Here is a 10,770-nt window from a genome sequence, read left to right on the forward strand (position 1 = left end):
GCCCTAACATTTGTGGAGTCTGCAGGCTTCCTTTGTTCACGTGCTGATGAACTTAACCTTAACTCAGTCACTGTGATGACAGAAAACTCCCAACTACAATCTACAGAATGTCTTGGCAGGGGAAGAAATTTTTCTGTCCAAGTAATCAAAGAAGGTGGCTTCATTTGATTGTGGCTTTTACATCTTGCCCGTTAGTCTGTTTTCTACCTCTTCTTTTAGATACAAAGCTAAAACCAGCCCCTTATTGAGGAGCTCTCTGTATTCATGCAAACTTTTTTTTTTTTAATTACAAAACCAGAACTCCAACAGATACCTTGCCCACAGTTTTTTCCTGTCTTTTCATATTCAAAGACTGACTCAAGAACAGCAGGACTTACATTGCCTTGGAATATGATAGAATCTACTGTATTTGTGAATGCTAAGGATGCTTTCAAGGCGAGGACTTGGTTATTAATACACAAAGTTCTCTTGGTCAAAATTTGTAAATGCAGTTTTATTCTTAAACAATAAATCATAAAACCTGCTACAGGAAAGAGTATGGAACTGTCATAGACTACACTAGAATTCCCCCAGAAGTCATTCAAGACTGAGATTCTAGTGACACCTAGTGATCTGCTACAAAGTTTGCACCTGTGAAATTATAATCTAATGCTTACTCAGTTTTTAATAAAGAACAAAACCACTACACTTGACCATTAAATACCTTACAAGATTTTTTTTCTTTGCTGACAAATCTGAATATAAATTATTTTCTATCTTATTTGTGACATGGTACAAGAATACACAAGTAAAGGTTCCCAATTATAGGTGTGATTTGAAAGTATTACAATTTGTTTAGAATTTGGACACAATTGTATCAATTCCATCTTATTTTTAAATTCCATCTTTCTGTTGTTGTGTTTTGATTTTGAGGTTGTTCGTTGAGGTATGTGAGTTGCAGAAATACTAAAATTTTTGTTTCCAGTGATCCCAAAGCTGTCACTCATTTTGCATTAAGCTTACAATTTATTTGCATGAATCTTATAGCAAGTCCATGGTTTTGTGCACTGATTTAGACACACATACTCTTCTTAGAAAGCAAAAAAGGAAACAAATCACTTCAATTTAAGAAAAATTAATTAATCAGGAGTTACATTTTTTATTTCAATTGTCATATTAAGAGCCTTCTTCCCAATCAAATTAATCCCTATTAAACTGCAGATCTGCATTCAGATTGGATTCAATTAGATGCTTATGTTGTAAAGCAGAAGCTTCCAATACAGGTTTGCTGCAGATCATTGGAGAGCACACTGGAAATCCATTAAGAATTCAACAAGGTAATATCCAACAAATACAGGACAAATCCTTTTAACTTTAATGATTTGTGCTGGGTTTTTCATGGCAAAAAGTGATCATTATATCATTTTTCAAATGACAGAGCGTGTTCCTCTGTGAGGCTCAAGTACTGCGCAGAGTAAGACAAAACTAGTCTACATACATAATGGTTTGGAAGTAAGGGTCAACTAAGTGGAAGAGTATTTGGCACAAAACAGAAGAATCAGGAAACACTGCAGTAATTGTTTATAATTTGCTTCCTTGTCTGGTGTTTTCAGAGCTAAAACATCAAAAATTAATATCCAGATTATAAATACCATATACTTCAGCATCCTGTTTCCAATAAGAAGATTCCCAAGAGCATATGAAAATATGAAAACACAGCCAAACATTCCCAATTTACTTTGCTGGGTTCCACAGATTTAGGGGTTAAAGATAGTCAGATGCAATACTGTATCTGTTTTTTGATAAAACTATACGTTTAACTGCTTTAGTAGGGTTTTTTTTTAAACCAGACTATGATTCTGCAGCAAAGAGTTCTACTCTGAATCTGCCTTCAGAGTCATGCAATGCTTTCCAATTCTTCTACTGGAAAGGAATATATACATTTATTCCCATTCAGCCTCTCCATATGAACCTTTGTGTTCACAGAAAGTTCTCCCTCTCCACCCCCACTTCTTTCCAGGCTGAAGAACTGTCTCTTCAATCACATCTTGTGAGAAAACTTTTTTATAACTTTAGTCATGCTTGTTGCCATCCTATTGCAACATTCCATGATAAAATGCTGTCATCCCACTATATGAGGTTTTATGTTCTATTTAATTTGATTTTTAACTACTGCTGAGGTGAAAATGCCACAAAAACATTTACCATAAGCCCGAAAATCTTAATTTTCCCCTCACGCAATGCAATGACTGCCTTCCTTCTGAAATACTTAAGAGCAGCTATGTTTTAAATGGTGTCCTTGATACCAGCAAGAACTTTATTCCATTCACTATCTTCGCTTCTTAATAGAACTTCTTCCATTTTAAGTAGACTCCTAATACACCCCAGGATGCCATTGGCTGTCTTAGCCTTGGGGGCACATTGCTGGCTCAAGGTCATCCTGCTGTCCACCAGGACCCCCAGGTCCCTTTCCCCTCTGCTGCTCTCCAACTGTCCCATGCCCAACCTATACTGATACCTGGGGTACTTCTCCAGATGCAACACTCTACACTTACCCTTGCTATATTTCATTAAATTTTTCCCTGCCCAACTCTTCAGCCTAAGTCTTGCTGAATGGCAGCACAGCCCTCTGGTATGTCAGCCACTCCTCCCAATTTTGTGTCATCAGCAAACTTGCTGATGCCGTGCCCTATTCCCTTATCCAGGTTGTTGATGAATATATTGAATAGTACTGGTCCCAGTACTGACACCTGAGGGACTCCACTAGATACAGGTCTCCAGCTAGACCGACCCACTGACTACAACTCTCTGACTTTCCTTCAACCAGTTCACAATTCACCTCACTACCAATCCTCCAGACCACACTTCGTCTGTTTAGCTGCAAGGATGCTGTGGGAGATGGTGTCAAATGCTTTACTGAAACCAAAATAAACCTCATCCACTGCCCTACCATCATCTATCCACCTGGTTATGTCTCCACAGAAGGCTATCAGATTGGTATGCTTCAATCTAAGATGTATGGCCTTGTGTACCTTTTAGCATTATCTTTAAACTAAAAGGCTGAAGAAAAAAGAATTACAGAGAAGTTCAATCATAATTCACAGCTTGGAGGTGTATTTTTCTCCTGCAATAACATATATCCTATTCCCAAAGATTTTCCCAGTTCCAATGAACCTCATCTTCTAAGCCATATAGCAAGATCTCGCCTTATCCAGAGCTAGGATCATGCTAAGAACACTTCAAAAATTGCCAGGAAGATGCTAGTCTACTTTTTCCTAACAAACAGCTTCAGTTTTCCCTCCAGATATTTTTTCTCTTTTCCCTTTGTTGCTGGTATCCAAAACCAGTTTCTTGAGGCTTTTGTACCTGGATCTCAAAGCTCTGTGCCACCCCCTATAGCATAACATATTCAGCTGTCTCTGAGCTTTCTGCAGCATTAATCCACTCAATACCTTCCTGCACTGCAGAGGAAACACTTGGAGTGAAACTGCTACTACAGACAGCATTTCTGTATGACATCCTAGACTCTCCCCTGTAAGGCACCCTCAGTCTTCTTCCATTGCAGATTCCGCTCACCTAGACTTTTCTGGGATCCTTTTCACTGTAGCACATCCAAGTCCTCAAACAGTTCATAGTTTCAGTGACAAAGGCTTCAAATTCTACATTTATACACTTAGACATCTGAAGAGCATATTTCATTTTATAACCAAAGATTCCTACTGAAATGACCACCATTCTCATAGCAGCAGGTAACAGGAAGATATATTCAAATAAATAAAATTTTGCATCACACTCATTTTTGAAAGCTTAGCATATTTCTCATTGGTGTTAAAACTAGCTGAGTTGTGCAGCTGTAACTTCTATATCTGACATTGTTTTAAAAAATCCTGCTTCTGCAGAACTGCATGAATTTCTTTTTTTGCTAAGACTTGCATCACAGGTTTTGCAGTTGCACTGACCTACATATAGGCAGCTGCAGAGCTCATTCCCCATCTTCTTAAAAAAAAACCCAACTTTTGCACTTAGACTTCTATCTCTTCATGCATATTACAATTTGTATAAGAAGGGGCCCCTATTTGACCTATATTCTAGTTTCCATCATCACAGCAACTTATCAGTTGGATTGTCTAACACATGCATGTTCTTAAACATTGGAGGAAACTCAGTTCAAGTGTAAAAACTAAGTTAGGCCTCACACCCACTTTGTAAATTCAGAGGAGCAGCCATCTACTAGCAAATTATCAAGGACTAGATGCCAAATGTCTTAAAGCCAGGCTACATATGGATCTTTTTCTTTCTTTCTATGACATATTCTGTTTACAGGAGTTAAGTACAAAACCACTAGGAGCATACTGAACAGTTAACAAATATACTATGGAACTACTTAAACACATTCATTTTTCAAGAGTTAATATTTTACCTTCTCATGCACGTAAAATACCTTTTCATAGGAATGTCATAGGAATGTTATCATTTAATCACAGACTTATCACTATGTAAAGTACCTAAAAAAACAGGTACTCTACACAAGTTTTTAAATAAAATAATACCAGAATCCATTATCTCTAGAATGGTCACATTATATTTAGGAGTACTCACTTCTCCACCCAGAGTACAGAAACTAGTTTTGCACCCATCTTCTCTGCTTTTTTCCACGTAGTCAAATGTCCATCTTTGAAGACTACATGGGTCACACGCTTGTTCAAAGTTTTGGAAACCTGCAGAATTACACAGAGAGTTCATCTTTAAGTCTGATAATCAGAAAATGCTAATGCAACTAGCAAGCGCAGCCCACTTTTAATGTATAAACCATTAGCATAAGGACTTGCTCTATACATTACTTCAAGAACTATTTTGATCTTTCCCATCTTCAAGCAATCAAAACTGAAATCTCAATAGTCAAGCCAATGTAACGCATGCTAGAGGGCAATAGTAGTCTTGTTTTCAAGCTTCTTTTCTCTAGGTTACCATTTTCATCTCCCTACTCTAGCTGTATCACTAATCTTATAACACTTTTTCTTTACGTAGCCCAATGTAATTTCTTATGCAGCAGCCTGTACAGAAGGTAGATGCCACTATCCAAAGAAAGGAGCTGGGGATGTTTAGTCTGGAGAAGAGGAGGCTGAGGGGAGACCTTATCACTGCCTACAATTACTTGAGAGGAGGCTGTAGAGAGGTGGGCAATGGTCTCTTCACCCAAGTGACAGGAGATAGAACAAGGGGAAATGGCATGAAGCTGTGCCAGGGCAGGTTCAGATTAGATGTTAGGAAAAAAATTTTTACTGAAAGAATTGTCAGGGCCTGGAACAGGCTGCCCAGGGATGTGGTTAAGTCACCTTCCCTGGATTTGTTTACAAAAGGGGTTGATGAGGTACTTAGGGATATGGTTCAGTATAGGACAGGAACGGTTGGACTCGATGATCTTAAAGGTCTTTCCCAACCTTGTGATTCTGAAAAATTCCAAGTGACATCTTTTACTTAGTAAAGTTCCCATAGGCCCAAAAACTACAGCTAATGACATCTTTTAAATTAATTCTCATCAATGAAGACCTTTGAGGGAAAGTTGAAGCCAAACCAAAAAAAATTATATGGGAGCAATTTTTTAAAAAGTGAGAAAAATCCCTTAAAGTCAGTATAGCTAATATCATTGACATTTTTATTGTGTCATGCAACTGATCAAATCTTCAGTCATCAGCCTCTACTCACAACTAAGTGACAATCTTTCTAAATCTAGATACTCCATTCTTCACAATCAAAGTTGGAGAGATTTCAGTTAGAGAAATTTAGTCGTGGAGACTAAATATCCTACACATTAAACTGTTTAATCAGTTACTGTGATTGCTGACATGGTGAGATCTGTACAATTTCTATTTTACTGCAGCATTTTCTCAGCACAACCAAATAGAAATAGCTGTATAGCTTTATGTTGCACTCTCAATTGCATTACTATCCTTGCTTCCCAACACGTTGGATTTATATTTGGTTTTAAGAAAAGTACTGTGGTTTTCAAAAAAAGCCTGGTGGCAAGATGATTTATTGCTTCTTGGAATACAAAAACGCCCAAGATTATTTAAGTACCTAGCTATATAGGTATACATTATGTCAAGAACTATTTTGATCTTTCCCATCTTCAAGCAATCAAAACTAAAATCTCAATAGTCAAGCCAATGTAACACATGCTAGAGGGCAAGAGTAGTCTTGTTTTCAAGCTTCTTTTCTCTAGGTTACTGTTTGTCATCTCCCTACTCTAGCTGTATCAATAATCTTTGGGAATAAGTTATGACTACAGATACAATTGCTTATTTGCTTATGTTTGTATCCAGCTCACAGCCCATGCACAACTACAGGCTAGGTGGAGAACAGACTGAGGGCAGTCCTGAGAAGGACTTGGAGAAGGAAATGCACGTTTGCAGCCCAGAAAGCTAACTGTATCCTGGGCTGCATCAAAAGAAGCATGACCAGCAGGTAAAGGCAGGTGATTCTCCTCCTTTGCTCTGCTGAGACCCCATCTGAAGCACTGTGTCCAGCTCTGGGGCACCCATCGTAATAAGAGCATGGACCTGTTGGAGAGTCCAGAGAAAGGCCACAATGATGATCAGAGGGCTGGAACAACCCCCCTATGAAGACAGGCCGAGAGAGTTGGGCTTGTTCAGCCCAGGGAAGAGAGGCTCTGGGGGGCCCTTATAGCAGCCTTCCAGTACCTGAAGGGGCCTGCAGGAAAGCTGGATGGGGACTGCTTATAAGGGAATGTAGCGATAAGACAAGTGGAAATTACTTTAAAAAAGAGTAGATTTAGATTATACATTAGAAAAATATCTTCACTGTGAGGATGGTGAGGCCCTGGCACAGGCTGCCCAGAAAAGCTGTGGCTGCCCCCTCCCTGGCAGTGTTCAAGACCAGGTTGGATGGGGCTTTGGGCAACCTGGTCTAGGGGAAGGTGCCCCTGCCCATGGCAGGGGGTTGGAACTGGTCGCTTCCAACCATTCTGTGATAGATCTGATACAAATATTTCCTGTTCTTGAGAGTCTAAGAGTTCTTTCTACTTGCTTTTATAATAAAATGTTATTCTACTGTTCTGTCACACTCAGCTAATTCATAGAGAGGGAGGTTTTGGAGATATCATCAGAATTTCTTAAAGATGAAGACACACCCACATGTGCACACTTAAAAAGTACAGGGAGTTCAAGCAGGTGTTATTTAGAGCATGATGTGGGCTTTAACACTCTCCATTAACTGGTGATAATATGCAAGAGGAGAAGATGCCAGTTTTATTTTGGTCTTGACTGAAATTTTACAGCTGCAATTAAACTTTTTTTCACTTACAAGCCAGCTATACTTGATATGGAAAAAACCAATCACTGAAACATCCACAAAGACTCCTAGCTTTATTTTTAGTAGCAGCTCCTGGAGTTGAAACACATTTGTAGGATAGTGAAGAAGAACAGAATTTCATTGTACTTGGGTTAAAGAATACTGTCATTATGACAGAGCAGGTGCCTACAACTTAAAGAAAACAAAACATAAGGTACATATTTGTCAGTCAGTTTTTCAACACTGATTTGCTCTGCCCACAGTACATGACAAGCCTGGTGCTTCACAAGAAATGCATGCTATCATATTAACATACAAAGAGGTTTATAGATACAGTGGGGCTTTAAATCTATTTCCCCTCCGCCACTAGTAAGAATTCCACAGCATGTTCATCTATTGCCAGGTATTCCTTCCTGCACTGTAACAGCTCATACATACATGACAAGCAGGACAAGCCAGCTAGTTCATAAGAGGTTTCCTATTGTATTGATTTTGAAAGTTTCCTTACTTTTGCTCCCATATCAAGAAGTTGCCGTTCAAAAGTTTTTGAGTAATTTTCTGTTCTATTAGATGACCAAACGTCGACATATGCAGAAATACCTGGATTAGGAGAAAGAAAAACAGCTAATGAAGCACATACTATAGTAAAACTGGTTAAACTGCCTTTAAAAAATAATTACTTTTATATCTAACGCATTCAGTAGCAAATACAGCTTTTAATAACCTAAGTATTGGATGTTAGCAGCACAAGGTTCTTTTTACAGTTTGAGGCTAGTTACATAGCTCCTCACTTTGTCTATTTAAAACATAGTACCAGCTTAACAAGCACCGCAGTATCCTTATACTACTGCTTACCCTTATCATTATTTAATCACTAATCTTTAGGTTAATCAAAATTTTTTAAGACAAGTTGATGTAGCACAAGTTTCAGAACACAATTAAATAAAGGTTATAGAATTATTCCCCAAACCACCAGAAAACTGCAGAAATACTAATTAATTTCCAGTTGACTTCAAATTCCACCCATACATATCACAGGGGCTAATACAATTTTATGTCAGTTGCTTTATGTAACTACATGTATATCACATTTGAATAGCTTCATTTATCAACCAGGTTCCTAACTTATTTGAGCAATGAAATCAGCCTTGGTTGAGAGGGTCTTTAACTGAACAAACCAAGACGTATTCACAGGAGGGACTAATGAAATTTACAATCACCTCTTCATTAATTTTACTCAGGACAGGCACTGAAGTGACCTATGGCTCCATTGGGCATGTCAATTTCCCCATTTTGAATGATGAATCAGGGAAGTTCGAGAAAACTGGAGAAATACTGGTTCACCAAAACCAATTTTACACCAACTACAGGCCAGACAACTATCAAGCAAAATCAAATGTGTCAATTTAAAAGGGCCTGATTCATTGTTATGTGGTGTCATCAGTCTCCTCTCTAAACAAAAACCAGAAAAACGCTCCAACAGAAGCACTTTTATAAAGATTAACATATTTTTATAATTGCTAGAAATACTTTTAATGTGCAAGAGCAATATAGAACATAGAACCCCTCCTCAGCCAAATATTCTCATCACTACTGTGACTGTGGGAACTTAAGACAAATCTACTCCAAGGCACTTGTCTTCGTTCTGCTACTGGGCCAGAGCAGCTTTTGCCAGTTGCCTCTTTTTCTTGATGACTCTATTGAGAAAAATAGTGCACTGACACTTGAAAAAAAACAGTATCTTCCTCTTGCATCAAATACTTCAGAACTGTCAGAGTTATATTTTTCCTAGAAAAACAATTTGGGCATGTTAACGATGCTCAAACTAGGAACTTGGAGGAGTGTCACTTCAAAGCTGCCTCCGTAGGTTCAAAGGTGCCTTTCACAATGATTAGCTCATCAAACACAGTCCAACAAGTACCAAGGCACTTTGTCATGGTTGTGCAGTTGATGGGAAGGGAAGAAGGGTTTGCAGCTTTTTCAAACTAGACCAGTTCTGAGTAGAGCTCATTTCTTGTAAAGGGCAACCTCTGCTTGAAGGTCTCGGGTGAGTCAATGCGAGTGGAGAAAATAAAACATCGGGGGGCAACCTGGCGAGGCAGAATTTCAGAAAAATGCGGAAGCCAAACAAGACCAAGCCAGGACTGACCGGGAGAGGATGCGCGATGCAGGACCCAGGCGCGGGGCGGGGGGTGCCGGCAGCGCCACCAATGCCGCACCGGCAGCCGCCCCACAGGGCAGCCGCTCCCCCCCCCACCCTGCCCCGGCATGAGGGAAGCTTCCAGCTCTGCGGAAGCTCAGCTCCCGCGACCACACGTCCCCGCCGGGCCTGCGGTCGGCCACTACCCACGACCCGCGTCCCACCGGGACAGGCCGGGAGCGGCCCGGCCGCTCGTTTCGGGGGGATTCGCCGTTAGCCAGAGCGGCCCCGCGGCGGACCCCACTCCGTCCCGTCCCCCTCCCGCGACTACGGGAGTGATCCCCACTCGCAGGGGAGCCACGCCACGAAGTCGAGCGGAAGACCGACTCGCCCCGAGGGCTTAAGTCCCACCCCAGACTCGGCGCCGGGCCGCCCCCAGGGAGAGAACTGGTCGGGGAAGGCAGCGAGCGGCCACCGCCAGCAGGAGCTCCCGCAGCTGCCTCGGCCCCGCCAGGCCCGGCCGCTCCCCTAAGAGTCCTGCCGGGAAGCGCTGGAGAAAGGGCCGCAAGGAGAGGAAATCCGAGAAGTAGCTGCTGAACAGGACCCGCTCCAGCCCAGCGGCTCCCCTCCACCGACCCCGGAGAAGCACATCCGGCCGCCGACCCTACCCCCGCACAGCGGCCGAGCCGGTACCTTTGAGGACGGGCTCCATTAGCGCTGCCGCTCTGCTCCCCGCCACCGTTTAAACCCGCCTCCACGCACCACGCCGGCGCGCTGTGCTGTGCCGTGCTCGCAGCGCGTCTGCGCGTCACGGCTGGGCGGCCGCCGGTGACGGTGGCGGGCTGTCCGCTGGTGGGGGTGTGCTGGGAGCGGGTTGGTTCTGCGGTGCCTGAACCGTCCTAGCGGGCGAGGGGACGTCTGCGGGCAGGGCCTGGCGGGAGGTGTGAGCAACGGCGGTCGGACATCGCCTGTGTCGTGGCTGTAGAAGTCGCGGGTGCAATGCCGTTCTGACGCCCTGCAGTCCTTCCCAGCAGAGAGAGGTGTGCTCTGTCCGGCCAGCTCCCGCCGAGTGAGGCGCCGGGGGAGCCTCGGGGCAGCCGGCTGCTGCTGAAAACAGGCGTTTTGGAAAGCCAGACAAGAAGGGAACTTTCTGTGTCCACCATGAGGAGTCCTCAGGAGGCTTCCCGGGGTTCTTTTTTGTTGTGGGAAGGCACATTGGAGAACCAGTGTCCTCTCACCACTTCTGGTGGCACAAACTGGTGTCTGAAGTGAAAAAAAAACCAACCCAGAGAAAGCCAACAAACCGGGGATTAACAAACGGGCAGAGCCAGGTGGTACTC

The 10,770-nt window shown here is 42.3% G+C and overlaps 1 protein-coding gene across 1 annotated transcript in view; it reads right to left on the bottom strand.

Moving 5' to 3' along the window:
- The window catches only part of MCPH1 (microcephalin 1), a 127,487-nt gene extending 117,297 nt beyond the window's left edge, over positions 1-10,190 (bottom strand). Inside the window, exons 1-3 of the mRNA XM_084262508.1 lie at positions 10,124-10,190; positions 7,799-7,890; positions 4,579-4,697 (exon numbers count right to left, since the gene is read on the bottom strand). Of these exons, the coding sequence (XP_084118634.1) occupies positions 4,579-4,697; positions 7,799-7,890; positions 10,124-10,142 (230 nt within the window). The 5' untranslated portion in view covers positions 10,143-10,190. The remainder of the gene's footprint in view (positions 1-4,578; positions 4,698-7,798; positions 7,891-10,123) is intronic.
- Between the last annotated feature and the right edge of the window lie 580 nt (positions 10,191-10,770).

The sequence above is a fragment of the Gallinula chloropus genome (genome assembly GCF_964237585.1).
Source record: "Gallinula chloropus genome assembly, chromosome: 3".
NCBI lineage: Eukaryota > Metazoa > Chordata > Aves > Gruiformes > Rallidae > Gallinula > Gallinula chloropus.